At 37.3% G+C, this 21,163-nt stretch overlaps 1 protein-coding gene across 2 annotated transcripts; it reads left to right on the forward strand.

The window, feature by feature from the left end:
* Positions 1-147: 147 nt before the first annotated feature.
* On the forward strand, positions 148-20,374 carry camk1a (calcium/calmodulin-dependent protein kinase Ia). Of its 2 annotated transcripts, XM_058402082.1 has the most exons (13): positions 148-307; positions 2,428-2,541; positions 7,798-7,929; positions 9,284-9,358; positions 9,440-9,578; positions 11,986-12,112; positions 12,336-12,411; positions 13,519-13,631; positions 13,854-13,932; positions 14,046-14,133; positions 15,271-15,442; positions 15,559-15,633; positions 16,942-20,374. In XM_058402082.1, the coding sequence occupies exons 2-12, from the start codon at positions 2,459-2,461 to the stop codon at positions 15,609-15,611; spliced, it is 1,137 nt and encodes a 378-aa protein (XP_058258065.1). In that variant the 5' UTR covers positions 148-307; positions 2,428-2,458; the 3' UTR covers positions 15,612-15,633; positions 16,942-20,374. The 2 variants fall into 2 exon arrangements, with proteins under 2 accessions (XP_058258065.1, XP_058258064.1); XM_058402081.1 differs by lacking the exon at positions 15,559-15,633 and having other exon boundaries at positions 16,942-20,371.
* The last annotated feature ends 789 nt before the right edge of the window (positions 20,375-21,163 follow it).

Below are 21,163 nucleotides of genomic sequence, written 5' to 3' on the forward strand. Positions count from 1 at the left end.
TAATTTCTAGTGTTGGCTTTAACCATACTTACTGACATATATACTGTATACTATACTGAAAGTTTCATACTACAAAAACAGCTGTGAGTGTCTCGAATAGGTCCCCTAAGTATATACAGTTTCTAAGACTGTGTGCGCATTGTTCCAGATGTTGTCCATCCTCCCAGCTGGGATGAGGTCGGAACTTGCTGATTTTAGGATCCCTGCAGCGGCGCGTGTGACGTCAGAGCAGGTCTGGCTGAGCAGCGCGAGCGCGACATCAGCGCTAAAGACTGCAAAGCATTCAGCTCCGAGAGCAGGCGAACAGGTAGGCTCCTCATCACACACCTTCCTCTCAGAGGAACTGATGAATTGCTAAAGACTGGATGCTCTAGCCTAAATCTGGAACGAAATCCTTTTGTCCTGCATTGGTCAACCTTGCATCACTTGGCTTCATGATATACGCAGGCAATATTACCGAGTAAGGTTACTCACATAGGCTGTACTACATTGCTGCACCTGAATGCATGGAACCAGAGTGTTGTAGAATTTAGTTGCGCATTGCCCGCAGAAATTTGTAGCCTGCCATTGGACTTAATGAGGTAGGAGCGGGATTTGCTGCATTGGCCAAATCTTCAACTTGGTTTATATAATATTCGTCTTCGTTTTGTAGTGTAGAAATTCGCCTTAGAAACTGCGTAGGATTTTTGGTGTTGTTCAAACCCAGACGACACCTCTACACACGCAACAACAAAACGCAAAAAGGTTTCAAGATGAAAAGCAACCAAAATGCTTCATGCCTCACTCTACAATGCATCGCTTCATGTGCGTTTTTACTGCATCCTCCTCAACCCTTTAATCCTTACTGGACGTTTGAGACTAGGATGCGACTGAAGCAGTGTTCGTTTTAGACTGCGCTAGGGCGCATTTTTGATTGAGGCATCTTTTATTCCCATTATTACTCTCTTTATTTATTTATTTTTGATATCTGAGTCTTTAAAAGTATTTCATGTGACTGAAACATTTTGTATTGTACACAATTAGGTCTATTGCTATGGCACGCGCTCTCACAGATTTATGTCCTATCAATCCCCGAGTACGCCTCCTTCAGCACAACCCCTAAAACTCGAAAGTCTAACAAGGTTGCCAAAAAAATGAGCCAATTCTATCCAAACAGGTCAGGCCAAATTGTAACAATAGCAGTCCTTAAAAAATATTTTAAAATAATTGCAAACTAATAAAATCAGCCTACTCTACACGCAGGACATATTTTCCAACCCAGCATGATTCGAACTAGGGCAGTTATGCGGATAACTATCATATCTGGCAACACTGATGTCCATAAATGCAGGACATGGCTCAAGCTTAAAGTTATGAATCTCTGGACAGCAAGTTAACACTGTATTTGATCCACTCTCACTAATTTTGCTGAATGTATGGAGCGGATGTCATATACCCCATAATGTAGGCAGATAGATAGACAGACATATAGACAAAAACAGAAAGATGATAGATAGATAGATAGATAGATAGATAGATAGATAGATAGATAGATAGATAGATAGATAGATAGATAGATAGATCCAAAGATTAAAGTGTGCAAATAAGAGTGTTTATAATAAAAATAAATAAATAAGCAAATATATTCAGTACACAATTACGAAACATAGTATTAGATATAAAATGAGAACCTCAGAGATGTTAACCTTAGAGAAAATGAATGAGTAGTATAATATAGCTCAATTGGTGCAAAACAGTATGAAAGAAAGCATGGATAGAATCATGGATCTTGAGATACAGTATAACACATGTACTTAGTCCTACAAAGCCTGCTGTGGCTTCACTGAGTTCAAAACCTCAGTAAACATGACTTGATAGATCAAGTTTCAGTTATCCATGGTCGTTCAATGCATATTAGAGAATTTCTCATCCATAGTCAACCTTCCACTAAGCCCTGAAAGCTTTTTGGCTCCTCTAATTCATCCTGCTTTTCTTGCAGGATATTTGCATCATAAACTTGAACCCATCTAGTACACCCACGAGAAAATTCAATACATTGCAAAAAGCAAGAAGGCATTAACTTGATTAAAAAAGCAAGAAGGTATTAGTTTAATAAAATAAGGTCTGCTTTCATCCTGGCTGTTTAAGTGTCAGTCAGAAATTGATGGAAGTGAAATCAAGCCCTTAAAAATAAAACTCACCATAGAACTAATATATGGAGATCAGGGGTTTCAAACAGCTCTGGTGAAAGAAGTCATGACATGACTGGTACCCAATTCTGAATCCTATCTATATAATTTTATGCTATATAATATAATGTAAATCGATATGGATTGTTTATATGATGTGCCAGTGTTCCTGGCTCTTACTCATGCTCTCATTCTCACTCTCACCTTGCTCTCTCTCCCTGTGCTATCCACTGGGCTATCCTTAATCCTCTCTATTCAGCTTTCCAGTGGAGCATCAGCCTAACTATACAATGCCCTTAGAAGAAGGAAAAGGATGGAAAAAGAAGACCACTGACATCAAGGAAAATTATGACTTCAAAGAAGTTCTGGGAACGTGAGTGTTTCATGAAAGAAATCACTTAAAAAATTTTTTGCAACTCTACATAACTATGTCATTTCCTTCCATCATTTTTTTTTTTCAGGTGAAGTGATTATGTTCTGAGTCTTTAGCATCCTGAAATTTGTAACATCTGATAGATCTGGATAAGATTCAGGAATCACAGGAATAACAATGTGACAAATTAAGATTAAGGCAGTGATGCATTTATGATTTGGTCAGTCAGCCATGCTCGAGGCATTGCATGCATGGCAGGATAATGCAGCAGCACACAGTGATGTCAAAACATCATAATTTTTAAAAGGGTCCGTATAATTTTTGTAATATTTCCAATCCTGGAGCCGTCTCCAATCACTCTGTACTGATTGGCACTTTGCTTATTATGATTAGCGAAGCTGAAGCTCTCAGCACTCTGATGCTTCACAGATGACGAGACACATACTCACAATTCTCCTGAACACTGGCCCTCAGTCACTGTGACTATATTTATAGTGCAATATGCGTGGGTGAGTACCCATTTTCTGCCACTTTCACTCTGCATCCTCACAGTGTGTTAGTGTCTGCATTAAGGCATATGAGACAGAAAAAGTCTGTGCGTGCGTGCATGTATGTATGTATATGTGTGTGCTTGGGTTTACCTCCACGTGCTTGTTGTTTTTCTTCCATACTAGCTTCATTTGGAATTCAGCCAATGAATAGTGAGGGTGCAGGACTGCACAATGTGGGTTATAAGACATCTTGTTGTCTTCTGGCCATGTCTTGCGGTAGAAGTCATTAAATTGAGCTATGAAAATACAACTGCACACTAACACACATAACATGCCAGAATAAATAAGTACATGTACTCATTAAGCTTCCACTGTGGTTGTGTGTCACTTCCAGAGCTGGCAATGACAAGTGCAAAGTTTTTTTTATGGCCAGCCTACACTACTGCCCTCATTTTAGGGTTGCAGAGTTGGTCAAAACTCAAAACTAGCCTAGAATTAAATTAAATTAAATTAAATTTTATTTGTAACACATTTTAACAGTACACATTGTCACAAAACAATCTTTCAGATATGGATAAATTCTAGGAATAAATTTAAAATTCATGAATCTGTCACTAATGAGCAAGCCATAAGTGACGATGGGAAAGAAACATTATGAGGAACCAGATTCAAAGGCAACCCATGATTATCTTGGTGAAACCTTATAGTGTGATTATAAATAATTTCTCTTTCATACATATACGTACATATGTAACTCACTATGCATATGCAGCACATGGTGGTGCAGAATGTAGTGTTACCACCTTATAGAACCAGGATCCTCAGATTGACCCTGACCTCAGGTTACTGTCGGTGTGGAGTTTCTTTCCACCTCAAAAAAAAATGCATGTATGTGGCCAAGCTAGACTAATCTGACCTAGATGTGAATGATTGTGATTGTTTATGTATGCCCGGTGGCCTTCAATGGACTTGCATCCCATCTAGATTACTGAATATATCCACCTCATATCCAGTTCCTAGGATAGACTCTGAATTCACTCTGACCCTGACCAGGGGTTCTCAAGATGAATAAATGAAGAAATTAATGTTTGAAATAAAACACTCTAGATGACCTATTTGGTTTGAACAACATTCATATAAATATTTGAATTTATTCAAAACACACCACTAATTTATAAATAGTCCAATTCCACCGGAAAACCACAGAGCTGGTAACCTTGTCCCAATGCTAGCTGCGTGAGATGAATTTTTCTCCTACATAAATATGTGGACATCCACCAGCTCTGTGCATCTCTTCTGTTTTATGAAAATCATTTATCACTGCTATTGGCAGCATTCTTCTTGAACTATACAATGAACTTTAGGTATTGCTATGACCAGTGATTACCTTTGCACTCTAGTGCATATGGTACATTTCAAATGTTTAGCCAAATGCTTGGTTTAATATCCTTATTTTCAGAGGTGTTTATTACACTTTATACATTTAGTTTCACATATTAGTGCTGCTTTACAAATAGTATAATCTCTAAAGGGAGCGCCTTGCTGTGTCCTTCCTGTTAGAGGCTCATACAACAGCATTCCATGACTTGGAGTTTCTCAGAATCCCTGCCCAGCTCATTTCAGAGGGATTTACTCAACAGAAGCCCTCTTGTTTTTCTAAAAATGGTAATAAACTCGTATACGAGTAATCTGATTGGATACACTAGACATGTATATAATAGCTGTTCTTTCTGACAGATAATTCAACAGCTTTTTTTGTCTAGATAAAAACTAGATAAAGGTTAGTATGGGAGTAATAACTCTCAGTTAAGTCTCAGTTAAGATCCACATGAGGTGTTTAACTAGCTCTGCTTCGTCTATTAAGGACATTTCAGGAAACAAAATGTGTTGACATTTCACTTTGGCATCTCAAAAAGCTCTCAGATTTCAGACATGCCTTTGACATCATTATTTTGCCTTTGTGTTGGCCCAATCAGAGGAAGGTGTTTGTTTATGGAACAATCATGTTAGGGTCATTGAGGACTTTTTGCCCTGGTGACGGTATAGGAGATTTCTCTTAGGGCTCTAATGGTAGCTGTAGAGACCAAAGTTTGTTTTTTAGGGGACTAGGTGATGATGAATGAGATGTCTTTTCTGATACCATCTGCAAGGCCCCACTGTGGAATTCAGCTCCCAAAACAGCCAAGGGTTTCTAAGAAAAAAAAATTCACTGTTTGTTCTCAACCAATTAGAAAATCATAGGTAATGAAGCACGCTGAGATTATTAATTTACATTGAGCAATGATAGTCAGAGGTCAGTTGTAGTGGCTCATTTGTATTCATGACAAGACTGTGATCAATTTAATTGAGTTGTTTCATTAATTAATATTAATGAACTTTCATTTTACCGTAGCCTGGTTCACCACAGGGTGTAATAAGGAAATATTTGAAGTACTAATGGATTATTTGGAAACTAGAATCAAGAATACTTATAAATAACTCATTCATTAATTCTTCCATTTTCAGTAAATACTTTATCCTAGTCAGTGTCATAGTGGATTGTTAGCTTATATCAATGACACTGTATGAAAGGTGGGAGTACACCTTGAATAGACCACAGAAAACAAACAAACAAACAAACAAACAGACAAATACAAGGTAAGCAGAGGCGAGCACAGGGATTAGTGTTTATTAACACTCACAGTGACTGATCCATTTATCTTTAGTATTAAACACATGCATGATGCATGACTGTAGTCTTTTCTACTAGTTCATCATATGCTAGTTCTGCAGTTCTTCTTTCAAACAGATCCCTCTGTCTTAGTGTGTGTGAACAGGTAGGGAGTTGTCATGGGGAAAATAGTACCCCAGTGACATTTCAAGGGTAAAAACCTACATACACAGTACATACTACATAATGCTTTGGATTTTATACATCATAGCAAAATATATTATCATTAAACCTGTCCCATGTCCTTTCAGTATAGAAATCTAAGAAATGTTAACAAATTGTAGTCACTTACCATCGCCCCAGATCTTTAATCCCTTTCTTTTATTGTGACATGAGCTATACTCTGATATCAGCAATCTTCTCTCTCTCTCTCTCTCTCTCTCTCTCTCTCACCCTCTCTCTGTCTTATGCACACACACACACACACACACGTACACGTACACACACACACACACACACACACTTTATCTGCGTTACACATTTCAATGACCATACGTTTCAGGCCACAGGAGATTTAAAAATATCTGACACTGAAACATTTGATAATTGTAAAATTAATTTTCTTTCCTCTAAATGGAACATGCAACCACAATCACCAGTCCAGTCAAAGTCACATAGGCCTGCAGCAGTGTCTGAAGTTCCAGCAGGATGTTTGAAGGATGTTTGCTGTGTAAATAGATGCAAAGCTTTCTGTCCTGGCCACACATAATGAATTACAGAGCTGCATTAAGCCAGCAATGCAGTTCAGTAAACTCTATGATGTATGTACAGTAAACAAAACTAACATTGAATGTTTATACTAGCAAACTTTTCAGCCAAGAGTTTAAAGTCAGATGGATAATTAAGTTTTTCAATTTACATTAGTTGGAAAGATTATTAACTTTATGTTGGAACTATGTGACAAGTATTCTTTGTAGATGTTTATTGAGCTGGCTATGCTGTAATAAAAAAGTCTGAGATCAATTTTAATCAGTGTTTACCAGCTGCAGTTATATACACGGTATTAATAATGATTAAAATGGTTTTTAACTCTTTAAATAGTCAATAATGTATGATTAAACAATATGGGTATGTTATTAATTTCTGTGGTCTGGGAAATACTTGCTATACAGTATCTACAGTGTTATTATGTTTCATTATATGGTCTAGTTTTCATTAATCTACAACAAGCCTTTCTTTGGAATTATGTGTCTTTATGTTTCTGCCTGCATATCTCTCACCAAGGTCATTATTTTTTAAGGATGTATGCTGTAAAGGCAGAGCTGTTGTCCTGGTTTATGCAAAAACTAACTAAAAATTTCTATGCAATCCTTTATGACTGAAACTGTCCACAAAACACCAAAATGCATGTAAGCTCATATTCTGAGTATCAGACTGGTGATACTGGTCATGAAAATGTGTGCACCTGAGTCTGTGTCTCTCCGGAGAGCACCACTGTTTGAACACATTACTGCCAAGCCTGACAGCACTGAACATCAGCATAAAAAACATATAAAACTTAATTACTATATTAATTATAATGAATTATAATTATAATAAAAAACAGACAAATTACTGCACAGAATAGACACACAGCGTTGTACATGTTACCTACTTTATCCACCCAGTTCTTCATTTAAAGTGGTTATATGATAATCTTGTATTTTTTCCCAACAAACAAGGTTTTTCCTTAAATGCACAGTAAGGTTATTAGAAGTATATTATCACCTACAGCTTAGCTGTGAAACTGTGGTAACATGCTGCATCCATCTGAGACCAGTTTAACACTTTAGGTGTACATTTCATGCTGGTAACTCCTTATCAGTTGGAGGTGTTTAATCATTGCCACCGATTAAACACTGAAATTTTCCTTCACTGGCAACATTTTATGATTTGGCGGTTTTTCTACAGTCAGCAGATATTTTAGAACTGATATGAAGCAGCTCTGTCTGTCACTGTCACCCCTTAATGCAGTCCTCACATCCAGCTTTATTATCCAAACCTAGCACAGTCATAACAGCAGAAATGTTCTCACATGAGCTGTTTCCTTCCCCCTCTTCTTGGCTTCATTTACAGGGGGGCGTTCTCTGAGGTGGTGCTGGCTGAGGAGAAGAGCACTCAGCGCCTCGTTGCTGTCAAGTGCATCCCCAAGAAGGCACTGGAGGGCAAAGAGAACAGTATCGAGAATGAGATAGTTGTGCTACACAGGTTATGACTGTATTGATATAAAACACACAGTTAAATAAGTTGTATTGCTGGGTTTCATAAAAAGACAGAACAAACTTGACAGATGATTATCTCTTGGCAGTGACTATTATTTATGATGTGTCACATTTTAATGCAGAGGTGTACAGTCTGGGGAGACAATGAGATGTACACTGTACATCTGTGGAGATGTAGTTGCAAAGATGGCAATGGTCATTGTGGTTTCCAGCTACAAATAAAAAGTAGCTGTTTTTAGAATAGTATTTTTTATAGTAAAAATCATCATAGTAAAAAATGATGATTTTTTTGGAGTAATGTAACAATTATGTCTCACTTAATATGGGTCTTTTTTCATATGGTTTCATTGAAAACCATTCAGGCTCACGTCTGGAGGGAGAAGCTGTTGTAAAAGCACATGTCAGGGGTAAACAGTGTGGTGTTGCCTTGTAGAACTGGAGGAAGCATGCACTAGAAATGTCAGGAGTATTGGAGACAGGCCTATTTTTAGTGTCTCTGTTGCTGGGGAAACAGCACACACTGGGGTTGAGATGGTATGGAGGGTTCCCTCAGCACTTCAGTGAAGGGGTGGAGAATAAGAGTAAAGGGGGTCAGGCAAAATAGACAGAGCAAGTGTGTGTGTGTGTGTGTGTGTGTATGTTTGTGTGTGTGAGTGAGAGAGAGAGAGAGAGAGAGAGAGAGACTGTGTGTGTGTGTGTGTGTGTGAGAGAGAGAGAGACTGTGTGTGTGTGTGTGTGTGAGAGAGAGAGAGAGAGAGAGAGAGAGACAGAGAAAGAGAGAGAGAGAGAGAGAGAGAGGGAGAGAGCAATTAGAGTTAGATAGCTGGTGCTATGAGAAATACTGTCATTAAAGACAGAGAGATGGAGAGGGAGAGAAATTATGGGATAGAAGTAAACAGATTTGGGGCTCTGGTACATGCCAATGAAGGCAATTAAACAAGACTGCGATATTAAGAAAAGGAAATTAAGTGGGGCCAATGAGGAATTGAACTTAATAGCAAAATCAATATTAGAATTTGTATTAGATCTTATAGCAAAAATCAGTATTGGCAGCATTGTGTAGAGGCACCTAGTACTCATTTTATCACAAAAAGGCAGCCATGCCAAATATGAATGTGTATATGATACATTTTAAATTTTTAATTATTATTTTAATAATTAAGCCTATATTTATACCAAGCATTATACTTTGTAAGAATTCTGATTTCAGTCTAAAGTAAGACATGTTTAAAATGGCAGCACATGTAAAACATGCAGTGATTAAATGCATTCAGAATGCATAAAATGGCAGAAAACATAAAATGCTAAAAACATCTTATCTATTTTTCTGTCTGCTGCAGAATAAAACATAAGAACATTGTCTCACTGGAGGACATATTTGAGAGTCAGACACACCTGTACCTGGTCATGCAATTGTGAGTCTTAAGAATTTTCAAATCTAGTGTGCTCTACAATTATTAGAAACCATTAACTATTTTGAGTGTGTCTGTGTTTAGGGTATCTGGTGGAGAGCTGTTTGACAGAATTGTTGAGAAGGGTTTCTACACAGAGAGAGATGCCAGTAAACTCATTCGTCAGATCTTAGATGCAGTGAAATATCTGCATGATGTGGGCATTGTGCACAGAGATCTAAAGGTAAGGTTGCCATGTTATTTCACCTAAAACACTGAAGCCTGTCAGGACACAAAATTCACACTAGGGCAAATATGATAGGTAACATAGGTAACCATAGTTATAACCACTAATGAGCGGACTGCCACTGTGGCTTCCTTCTGTAACTAGTGGAGATTTCCTGTATGCTTGTTTAGCATCAACTCATCACGTCATCATCTCATGACAATGACAGCAATAAAAGGCCCCTTTTATCTCACGATTGTCCTCTGGCATTCCCATCAACTCAAATGACCCAGATGGTCTGGCAGTCTTCTACTTAGTTGTAGAAATGTGGTTTCAAGTGCAACTTCCTGTCATGCCTCCTTTAAGACTACCAGTGCTTTTTTCTTCTGGAACTAGTGGATACCACATATCAATCATCACAAGAGTTCATAACACTTCCTCATTCATTCTCCACACAGTGCATTCCTTGGACAGTGGGTACAATACTTGCTGCGATCTTTTTTATGGGTAATGACAGTCACTCAAAGCAGTGCTATTGGTCCCTTCTGAAAATGTCACTCAAGGTGGAACAATGAGAATCACTCAGTACTGCTACTGCCTTCTACTGAAGGAGAGATTCAGACACTGATTCTGATCTAAGTTGAGAACAAGGCTTGTTCAAGTCCTCATACTCTGTTGGAGAAAAATTCTTTCAAGTACCAGTTCTGTTTCCTACTGAAGATTAGAATTACTCAGGGTTGGATACTCTTTCTAAATGAGGGAAGTCACTCTAGCCTGTAGAAGCTGGTTATGATGTATTGTGAATTCCTTATCTCCATTTTACCAAATATATGTCAATGATACCCATAGTGGAAGCAGACACCTCTTTTTGTAGATTCCAGTAAGTGTGTACAATCTGTCTTTAGACAGAGAGGCTCTTTTATGTTACTCTCCAAATCACACAAGTTTTATCTGCAAGAACAGCTAGAACAAAATCTCTGGCAGAAATGCTGGCTTAGGCCATAGCATGGCATCTTATATTGAAGGCCAGCAAATAGGCATCTAAACCAATGCTATATCCCATGCATTATATTGGTTAATATAGCAAGCCTCACAAATTGCTTAGTGGTCCCACTTTGGAACCACTGCACTCTTTGAATTTACTAGTCTCTGGACACAGGCTTACATTTCTTCTATGCCTGCCCACATCTTTAGCACATCATTAGTGCTTTTGTGCCTCCTTTGTGGTTGATATAATATACCTCTGTAGTATGGTATGTCTGCAAGTGTAACTGTCTTCCTGAAAAAATTAGGTTTACCCTTTTTTTCCAGAACCCTGGCAATGATTTTTCTAGTGAAGTAGTGTGCTTCCATTATTCCTTCTAGTCCTGTATTTCATGCAGCATTAAAGAAGCATATTAACTAGACAACCACAACCTTATCCAGTTTATTCAACATCTTTGGCCAAATCTCCTTCATAGCAACTTCACCACTTTGATGGTTGCTAACCATCAGTTATGGAGATGGGCTCTAAAACACTAGAGAATTCAGGCACTGCTGTCTGAAAGGAATGAGTTCCTCAAAGTGATCCTTCAACTGCTAAACAATATCACCAACAGATGTCAACACTTCCCCACACTTGCTAGCAGAGCTTGTATATGGTCTCATATCTCTCTCTTGAGCCACCAAATGGTTTGCCAGAACATTTTATGAGGCCATGCCTGACTTTTACTTCTGCAACTTCCATTACCAACAGTGTCCACAAGAGCATGCTAGGACTGCTGCCATGACAGACACCAACAGCCTTTTGGCCACAGATTGTTGCAGCTGCCTGTATAATTGAGGACTTGAACATGGTTCATTTAGACCCAGTGTCCCTGACCTCACTCTGTACATGCCAGACCAAGCACACATCTGAGCAACCTTGTGTTTAAATGAAGTGTTTGTTATTGTCAGTCAGTAATTTTTTTTTTAATGAAGTTTAATAATTTAATTTGCCTCTAGACACCACCCCCAAGTTTGGCAGCAGGGGTGGATCTCTGTAACCCTAATCTTGGCAGGGTAGTAATTTTGTACCTTTTATGGGGTGGTTTAGATTACTCTTTGCCTGACCTCTAACAAAAGATTTGTTCAACTGGTTTAGATCTGGCCTGACTAGGAGCATAGCTACTGGCAATATAGGCCTGAAAGGGTCAACTTAAAAATGAAAAATGAAATGACAGAGAGACAAGAGCAAACAATACAATACAAATACCATAAACACATGAACCTTAATAGAAATATCATTTACAAAAGAGAAAAGGCTGATGTAAACAAAATGAAATTGAAATTCTAAAGTTATTCCAAATGAAAATGGAGTATAATATAGGAACCAGTAATATGTTAAATAATTCAAACCATAATTTCACTGATTTAATGTCTGTTTTCTTCCTATGACATGGTGCAGCCAGAGAACCTTCTGTATTATAGCATGGATGAAGACTCCAACATAATGATCAGTGACTTTGGGCTGTCAAAAATCGAGGACTCTGGAACTGTGATGTCAACTGCCTGTGGAACACCTGGATATGTGGGTATGATAAAGAGCTCTGTCTCTCTCAGCTTGATTCAGAATTTTGCTGAATACTCAATAATCAAGGGGATTTGAGTGAGACTGTTAGTACTACAAAAGTGCTCTTTATGCCCACAGCTCTTTACTGCTTCTCTTCAGAATTGAAAATGATTATGCTTTGAATATTGACAGCAGCATAGCATCTGGCACTCATCGCTTTCTCTCTTTCTTTCTCCTTTCATCAGCTCCTGAGGTTCTGGCTCAGAAACCCTACAGCAAAGCAGTGGACTGCTGGTCCATAGGGGTTATATCTTACATTTTGTGAGTGGGTGTCTATATGTGCACAAACCATATATATTTAATTCTATGTTTGCATAACAATTTAAATGTGCATTACTGCTTATATTTTTTGTCCAGTAGACATTACATTACAGTGGCTTCGGAAATTATACAGACCACTTTACCTTTCACACACTACAAAGTTGATATATTATACCCTATAGACCTCCAGGATCAAATGACATTGTGTGACAGATTTGGCAAGGGTATAAAATAATTTCTAAAGGTTTGATTTTTTCCAGGATTGTGAAGTTTAGAACTATCAGAACTTCTCAGTACAGTTGGCCATCCATCTAAACTCAGTAACTGGGCTAGGAGGGCCTTAGTCAGGGAACCAATGGCCACTCTAAAATGGCTTAAGATGTCATTTACAGAGAATCAGGTCTTTATTTTAGATCTGTAAAACAGGTACAGCTGATCAACTGCACCCATCCATGTAGTGAAGCTTGGTAGACGTTTGCTATGGAGTGCTTATCAGTGCTTGAGACAGGGAAGAAGGTCTGAATTGAGGGAAGGTTTAATGTCAAATATAGGAGTGCAGACAAGTGTCTGAATGGCCATTGATGGAACAGCTAAAGCCTAGATCTGTACTCCACAGAACATCTGTGGAGAGACCTGAAGATGGCAGTTCACAGGTGCTCTCCATCTAATCTAACTCAGCTAAAGAGGATCTGTCAGGAAATTGTCTAAATCCAGGTTTGCAAAACTTGTAGAAACTTACCCAAGAAGACCTGAAAATATAATTCTGTACAAGATGCTTCTACAATGTACTAAATAAACAGTGTTCTCACTTTGTTATTTTTGGTTGTAGACAGATGGGCAAAAAAGTAAACTGAATCACTTTTTACTGAGATCAATAATGTGTTAAAAAGAAAAAAACTGAATACGGTCTGAATACTTATCTTTTCCAAGCCACTGTAATTCATGGTAATTGATTTAGAGATCAATATTGCTCTATCTATACACAATCATACATGTGTATGCTATGGATACATTCTACTTGAAAGTACTTTACAAAAAATGTTCCTCAAAAGTCTAAAAACTAGGGAGTACAAAAATATGTTACTTATCACACAATGCATTTTCAAGGTTATGTGGATATCCACCATTTTATGATGAAAATGATGCCAAGCTGTTTGAGCAAATCCTGAAGGCTGAGTATGAGTTTGATTCTCCATACTGGGATGATATATCAGACTCAGGTGATTCTCCTGTTTGTCTCTTTTATGGCTTTCATAATGCTTTCAATGTGCTTACTACATACTGCAGTGTATGACAATATCTATGCCTATATGCAATATACCTGAGCCTTGACAATAAATGTTTTATGTTTTATGTTTTATTTCATTCGCCCTTAGTAACTGCTTTATCCTGGACAATAGGTTTTCCATTTTAATATTGATCCTTTTATCTTCATCTTCCAGCTAAAGATTTTATATGCCACCTAATGGAAAAAGATCCAGAGCTTAGATATACATGTGAACAAGCCTTACAGCACCCATGGTAGGGCACCTAACTTTTTTCTATTTCACAGTGCTTCTCTACATGTTAAACATGTTGTATATACTAAACAGTCTCAACTGTTTCCCTTCTGTCTATCTGTCTATGTTTTGAAGGATCTCAGGAGACACTGCTCTTGACAAGAACATCCATGAGTCTGTCAGTGCCCAGATTAAAAAGAACTTTGCCAAGAGTAAATGGAAGGTGAGTGCATATTTACATGGTTTCTGTTTCACAAGAGTTTCTTCTTGGCTTTCCAGTTAAAAGTGCAGTAACATAGGCTGCAGGGTTGACACAGATGCTGAAGTAATCTCCTGGAATCTGTGAAATCTATAATTCTAATATCACAATACTAATATAACAACTTGATATTACAATTTTAAAATGGCTAGCTTCATCAAACGGTAAATTGAGGTTTGGATGCGGGCCCAATAAAATATTTCACTGAACTATACTATGTGCTTGAAAAAATACCATAGCACAACTAAACAATATATGAAAATTCTGAACACAGTTCAGTGACTCGAGTTTTCTAAACATGAAGCTTCTGTTGCAGAAGAATGCATTTATTCCTCCTGTTTCAAGTTGATCTGTTTAAATGTATGCATGAGGATAATTAGCCATAGTTTAATACGCTTGAGGGACAAAGAAAGTCTATATTAATTAACATGAAAATGTAACAGTTGTTTAAAAAATATATTTGAAGAAATAGGACTTGTTAAAGTGCATTTTTATTACATTTTTGAGTTTTCAATCGGTTATAAGCGGATGAGTTGGGATAATGGATGTGAGTAGAAAACCTTAAACCTCTGTTTCTTAGTCTCTGGAGCTAGTGAAAAGTAGTAATGCGATATGTGCTGTGTAACAAAACGTACTTCAGATCAGCATTGTATAAGCATTAAAGGTAACTGGTGTAACCATTAGTTAGTCTGTTAGTTTTTTAACCAGAACATGATCCATACAAATGTAAACTGGACCTTTTTCAATTTTATTTGACTACTCCTGCTGCTTTTAGCTCAGTGTTTCTGACTGGCACGGTAACTAGTGGCCACAAGAGTTTGAGAGTAAATTTCAGGCAAGCATACAAACTACCTGTACATGCAAGTCTTACATAAACTTGCTTTGAAATAACAGACAAATGAAAGCAAATGCTTTAAATAAAGTATTATTTACTTTCATTACTGACGTTCAAGCATTGTTCTATTACATTAAAGTTTTGTTGGAATAGTGAAATTTGGAAGGTTTTTTTCCTTCCAAAGTTCAGTGCTAGCATTAAAAGGCTACTAAGAGATGTAGGTGATCATTTCTGATCCCTGTAATCTTGTGCTGGTGCGTTTCCAGCAAGCCTTCAATGCAACAGCCGTGGTGAGGCACATGAGGAGGTTACAGCTGGGCACCAGCCTGGAGGGCTCCAGTCAAATCACCACCACGAGCCCCTGCCACAGACATCTGCTTCTGCCTGCTAAAGAGCACAACCCAGAAGAAGATGTGAAATATGAAGAGGACGAGAATGGTGAGATAGATTGTATAGTCCAGGATTTTTTTTTCCCTTTCATGTCATGCTCCTGTGTTTCATCGAAATTGGCTTTACTGGTTGCTGGATGTCCTGTTCTAACCACTTTTTCACAGCTCAAACACACAACAGGCAAACTGAGCGTGTACACACATCTAATCATGAATAAACAAGACTGCAGTGTTTACATGGTACGTGTATTTACAGCTACAGTATTTGCAAGGTAGATTTTGTTTTACTGAGAAAGCACGTAAATAATGTTTGTGACCGCTGTAGAAATGCAGGAAGATTATAGAAACATGATCTCGCATCCCATTAGGTGATTTGTAGCATTGTTACAAAGGATGGCATCACATTTTTCTGCAGCAGAGATTTTGATTCAGATAAGTAAAATGATGAGGTATTAAGCACTGTATTTTTTGACTATTTATAATATTTAAAGTAGTACATTTAAATGGTGAATATCAACAAATGCCTGTCACCAAAATCAGTTTCTTGTTTGCAAAATAGAAAGAGCAGAGATTTATTCAAGCATTTTGAAACTGCTTGAATCGCAGTCTATACACTGGCTGATTGTCTGGAAATAAAAGGCCTTGGTGCTATGTAGAAAGCATCTTTCCTTAAGTAGGCTTCTTCCTTGCTTTTCTCTTTGTAATATCATCCTCCATCTCTTGAACAAACTCTAACTTATTGGTCAGCAGTAACAGCAGTCTTCTGTAGCCCTTTTTAACTCTCTCTCTCTCTCTCTCTGTCTCTCTCTCTCTGTCTCTCTCTCTGTCTCTCTCTCTCTGTTTCTTTTTCTTATTCGCTTGCCTAGCTGCAGTTGAAAACAAATGTACAAAGTCAGGTTACATATTCAAACTCACACACCAATAACATTTCTGAATTTATTCCACATTCTAACTCTACATTCATTTGCTTGGTATCTATTAACTGAAAGGTTGATAATGTGTGTCTAAGTGTAAATAAAGGCCCCTGGAAATGTGCTAAGAGAAATTATGAAATACACTCTCTGAGCAATCCGCGATAGCTTAGAAAAACTCCATTATTTTCCAGCTTCTTTCTGAAATGTGCCTGTAACCAAAAACTCTGTACTGACACAGGGATTGCCTTTGTGCAATTTGTTTCCCCTGATGGTAGAAATTTGTTAGTAGTAATATTAAGAGTGTGCAGGCCTATTTGCTAATAAACCACTCCGGGTTTAAAGTAAAGAAATGTTTACAAATCATGACACAAACCACAACTGTTTTTGTACTTAACAACAGTAATTACTGTTACACTAAACTAAGTTACTAAGTACACTGAACTAAAAATCAGTCCATTGGATTCCACAAACAATTCAAATTATTATCAGATTTCATTACTTTCCATCTTACATATGGCGAAATTGATCTTTTGCTTAATCTGAAACCACAACTGAAATTCAGTGTTTGAGCAAAATTAAATATGACTAACTGTCTTTGTCTTGTCTTTGATTTTATACTGTCATCTCTGACTAGGTTCTCCAGATATTGATGGTCGACGCAACAGTGCGGATCAGGACAGTGTCAGAAGCTGTGCATACTGCTGTAGACCAACCAGCAGGGTCTGAGACATACCTGCTAGCGTACCTAAAGAACCTAGAAAAGGCCCTCAGATCTCATTACACACATATGCCTATCACCACCAGTCTGGTACTGAACACAGAGCTTAATTAAACGTGTCCACCAGAGGGAGCTAGTGCAATGAGGAAGACAGCAAGAGAGACTTGGGGAGGAATGAGCATACCACCCCAAGCGTTCCTTTAACTGTGGTTCCTTCATAACCTTCATCTCACTTAGGTTTTGTCTGTTTTATATTTTTATCCCAACCAAAGAATCATAATTGTGTTCTACTGAGCCTGGAAATATTATTTTCCAAGTATATACTCTGAAAGCAGCTTAAAATGCTTGGGTATCAAATATTTATGAATTTAAATGTTGCAGTCTGTTTTGGTTCTGAAAACAGAGATTATGAAATTCTGATGCCACATAATATTAGGCTTCACTTTAAAATCCCCTGCCTTAATCCAAGGTGTATTTACTTGTTGAATGGTTTTTGCACTGTTCAAATCTCTGACCCTGCATTCTGTGTCAGACTGGTTTAACACCACAGCTGTGGTGATCCACAGCTTTAAACTAGAGCTCCCACATGCGTTTCTGGGACTAGGCTTTCCTTAGGCTGCTTTCACACTAGGCATTTTTCCCAAATCACCATAAGCTAGGCCAAATGGCACCTTATTGAAAAAAACAACTTCTGTCCATGTTTTTTTTCTGTCAAAGCAAAGTGCTTCCGAAAAAACAAGAAAAAATTTCAGAAAAGCACAGAGTGACATCAGGCACATTTCAGTCTCCTGAACTATCAACATGCAGCTGATGGGGGATTGTAAGCAAAAAAATAAAACATGGAGAAAAATAATGATTGAATATTCACTCATCTTCAGCAACCACTTTATCCTGATCACGGCCATGGTGGATCCCAAACCTTTTGTGACACAAGATGAGGACATTCCCTGAACACTTGCAGACAATTTAGTGAAACCAGTTTACTTATACCTTTTTTGGTTAGAGATTGGAGGAAACCAGAGAACCCAAAGGAATCCCAGATAAATATGGCGATAACAACTGTGAAAAATTTCACACCTTATCCTGAGCTCAAGATCACACCTGGGAGCTCTGGAACTATGAGGCAACTGTACCCACTTTGACACCCAAGACTGAAAATGAAATGCTTAAAGATACACTAAATGTGGACACCTAAACATCACACTCATATGTGGGCCTTCCTTAAACTGTTACTACAAAGTTTGAAAGCGAGAATTGCATTTGTACTTCTGTTTGAATTAAGAGGCTCAAATCCTGTTTCAGCATGGCACAAAGCAAGGACCATGAAGATGTGGTTGCCAAGGCTGGAGTAGAAGAACTGCACAGAGCCCCGACCTCAACCCACCTGAACATCATTGGTATGATCTGGCATTCTGACTGGTATTCTCACCTGACATGAGTGCCTGACCTCACTAATTCTCTTGTGGCTGAATGAGCAATTCCCCACACTCATGTTCCAAAGTCCAGTGGAAGGCCTTCGTAGAAGACTGGAGATTAATATAACAGCCAAATGCAGGAACAGAATGTTTAACAAGCACATATGGCTATGCTGTGTATGTTTAATCATAGATTTCAGTGTCAATATTTACAAATTGCAGTGCAACCTTGAGATAGCAAATATGTTGATTTAGCATAATTTATTGATTTTTGACATGACAGACTGGTCCTTGCATATAGTTATTTGAATGCTATTTAGTTACACTACTAAGTACTGTCTCTCAAGCCAAAGCTAAGGCAAGCTGCCTCCTCTTGATGATAGCTAGAACATGTTTCAATCTTTATTATCATTATTAATAATACTATTGGTGAGTTGAGCTGTACTTGCCATGGTATTGGGACTTGGTGGTAGTGTTGTTATAGTTACAGTGTGCATGTCATGTGTGTCAGTTTTTCTTTTCATATCAGCAAAGAAGGTGCTTCAACCAGTGCTCTCTATAGGAAAAAAAGGTCTAGTGTGAAAGCAGCCTTATTCCAAAGTCAAAGAAGTGGAACTGAATGGGTGTCCTTTTGTCAAAGCTCAAACTGAGATCCCTGTAGTACATCCTCACACAACACCAGCATGTGTGAACTAAGAGATTACAATTTATATAGTACATTATTATTGTTCTCTGACATGGTGTTTCTGTGAGAATTAAAGATGGATAGCACCTTGTGTCAGTGATGAAACTTACTAAATATTCTGAAGTGCTTTGCAGATCTGTTGTGAGCATTAGTGGTGTATTGAGGGATTTGACTGGCCTTGATGTTGAGCAGGGATCTCAGGTTTGAGTCACTGACCATAATCTGTACTGTGCTCCTTAAATGATGTTTAACGTTTGCATGACCTCGTAAATGTTTACATAAGCGATGACAAACAATAGATATTATTATTATTATTATTATTATTATTATTATTATTATTATTATTATTATTATTATTATTATTATGCTAATGTAACAAGACATTTATTGTATGATGTTGAAAACACAAAGTATTTTGGCATTGATGGAGGGCCACATTTGATTTCATGTCTTTTTTCCCTTAGTACTTGGACTATTCTTTGTATAATGTTGACAGACGTTTTCAGTGCTGATATGAAAGTCTCAAATGTTTCCTTTGGCCACATCTACTGATACTAAAAGAGTTTATATAATGTGATGAGCTTAGCACTGATTTGTCTTGTAATTTTGTTTCTTTTGTCACAAGAAGTCAGTCATTGGATAATACAATAAGCTTACAATTATTAAGTATTAACAGTGCTCCCACAGTTTGTAGTCTAGTCTATAAGGGAAAACAAATGTCTATAAATAACATAATCATTGAACCATTAATACTCTAAATAAATAAATAAATAAATAAATAAATAAATAAATAAAAACTTTGCATTAGTCAGCACAGAATTCTACCATTTCATGTGTGGAGAAACCCAGAGCAGTATTATGTATAAGAAATAGGAAAATTCCACACACTTTTATTGATCTAATGTCATGAAGTTATGTAGTGAACTTCAGATCAATTATACTCTAACAAGTCTAATTATTACTGATTTGATTTATACCCCTTTTTTAGATTTGATTACATTCTGTTGCACTGTATCAAAATTTCTAAATAAATAAATGTCCATTATTACAATTTAAGCATTGGAAGATTGCAAAATATCTTTTTTGTGTAAAAGCTGATTTGAGCTTACAATATGTGGATGCAATGCATCATGAGATATTGATGGATTAACAAACAGTAAAAGATTTGTATCCTTGAGGATCTTGTAGCAGGTTCTGAAATAAACCCTCTTGTCTATGCATTGTGTACTCTGTAAACTTTATATGTACAGTGCAAATAAAGTTCACATCAAAGTGCTATGCAAAGCGGGCCTATGATTGCTGTTTTCCAGTTAACTGATTCTGGGTGTGCCTGAACAAACACATACCATAGATAAGAATTTTAGCTCAATTAAAAAGCAGACATTCAAAGCTATTCACTGTTTAAAGTAATCAAACCTGATACAACAAGAGACGCCTGTCAGTCACATTTTCCAATATTTCTGATCACTTGAAATATGGATGAGTTCAAACAAAAAGTACCAAGTTATTTAACACTATTAGGTATAAGTATCAAGAAACGAAAGCTGAAATTCTGATCTATCATCATATATTAAAATGTCTTCAATGTAGAGCGAAAACAAAAGAATTGGCCTTCCAGTATTTTTTCAGAAGGCATGTATGTAGAAATCTATTTATTAACAAACCCACCTACCTCAAAGAAGAATAATGACTAGTCCTAGAAAATGGGTGGGGAAATCAAGTTTGCTTCTCCCTCAGTCTTTCAATCAATGACAAAGTCAGTCCTGTTACAAAGCTTTTGTGTAATATTCATCATTTCACAAAAAACCTTGAAATGCTTCCACATGGCCAACGTTAATTTTGTTCATAAAAGTGTTTACTTTGACTGGCACAGGGAAGCAAAGAAAACGAGCAGCATTCATCATCTACATTTCATTACCATTACAATTATTTTGTAAGTGGTAGTCCTACTGAATTATTTTTCTGTGAAAAAATATTTGACTGATAACACATACCAATGTATGCCAAGATTAAAATGTGGACCTCCTACACAAAATGT

The sequence above is a fragment of the Hemibagrus wyckioides genome, linkage group LG11, assembly GCF_019097595.1.
Source record: "Hemibagrus wyckioides isolate EC202008001 linkage group LG11, SWU_Hwy_1.0, whole genome shotgun sequence".
Taxonomy (NCBI): Eukaryota; Metazoa; Chordata; class Actinopteri; order Siluriformes; family Bagridae; genus Hemibagrus; species Hemibagrus wyckioides.

Excerpts from the sequence above, each read along its gene's own strand:
- camk1a (XM_058402081.1), top strand. The coding sequence starts at position 2,459 with ATGCCCTTAGAAGAAGGAAAAGGATGGAAAAAGAAGACCACTGACATC. Across the intron at positions 14,134-15,270 it reads TTGCCAAGAGTAAATGGAAG|CAAGCCTTCAATGCAACAGC; the intron begins GTGAGTGCATAT and ends GTGCGTTTCCAG. Across the intron at positions 15,443-16,941 it reads ATATGAAGAGGACGAGAATG|GTTCTCCAGATATTGATGGT; the intron begins GTGAGATAGATT and ends ATCTCTGACTAG.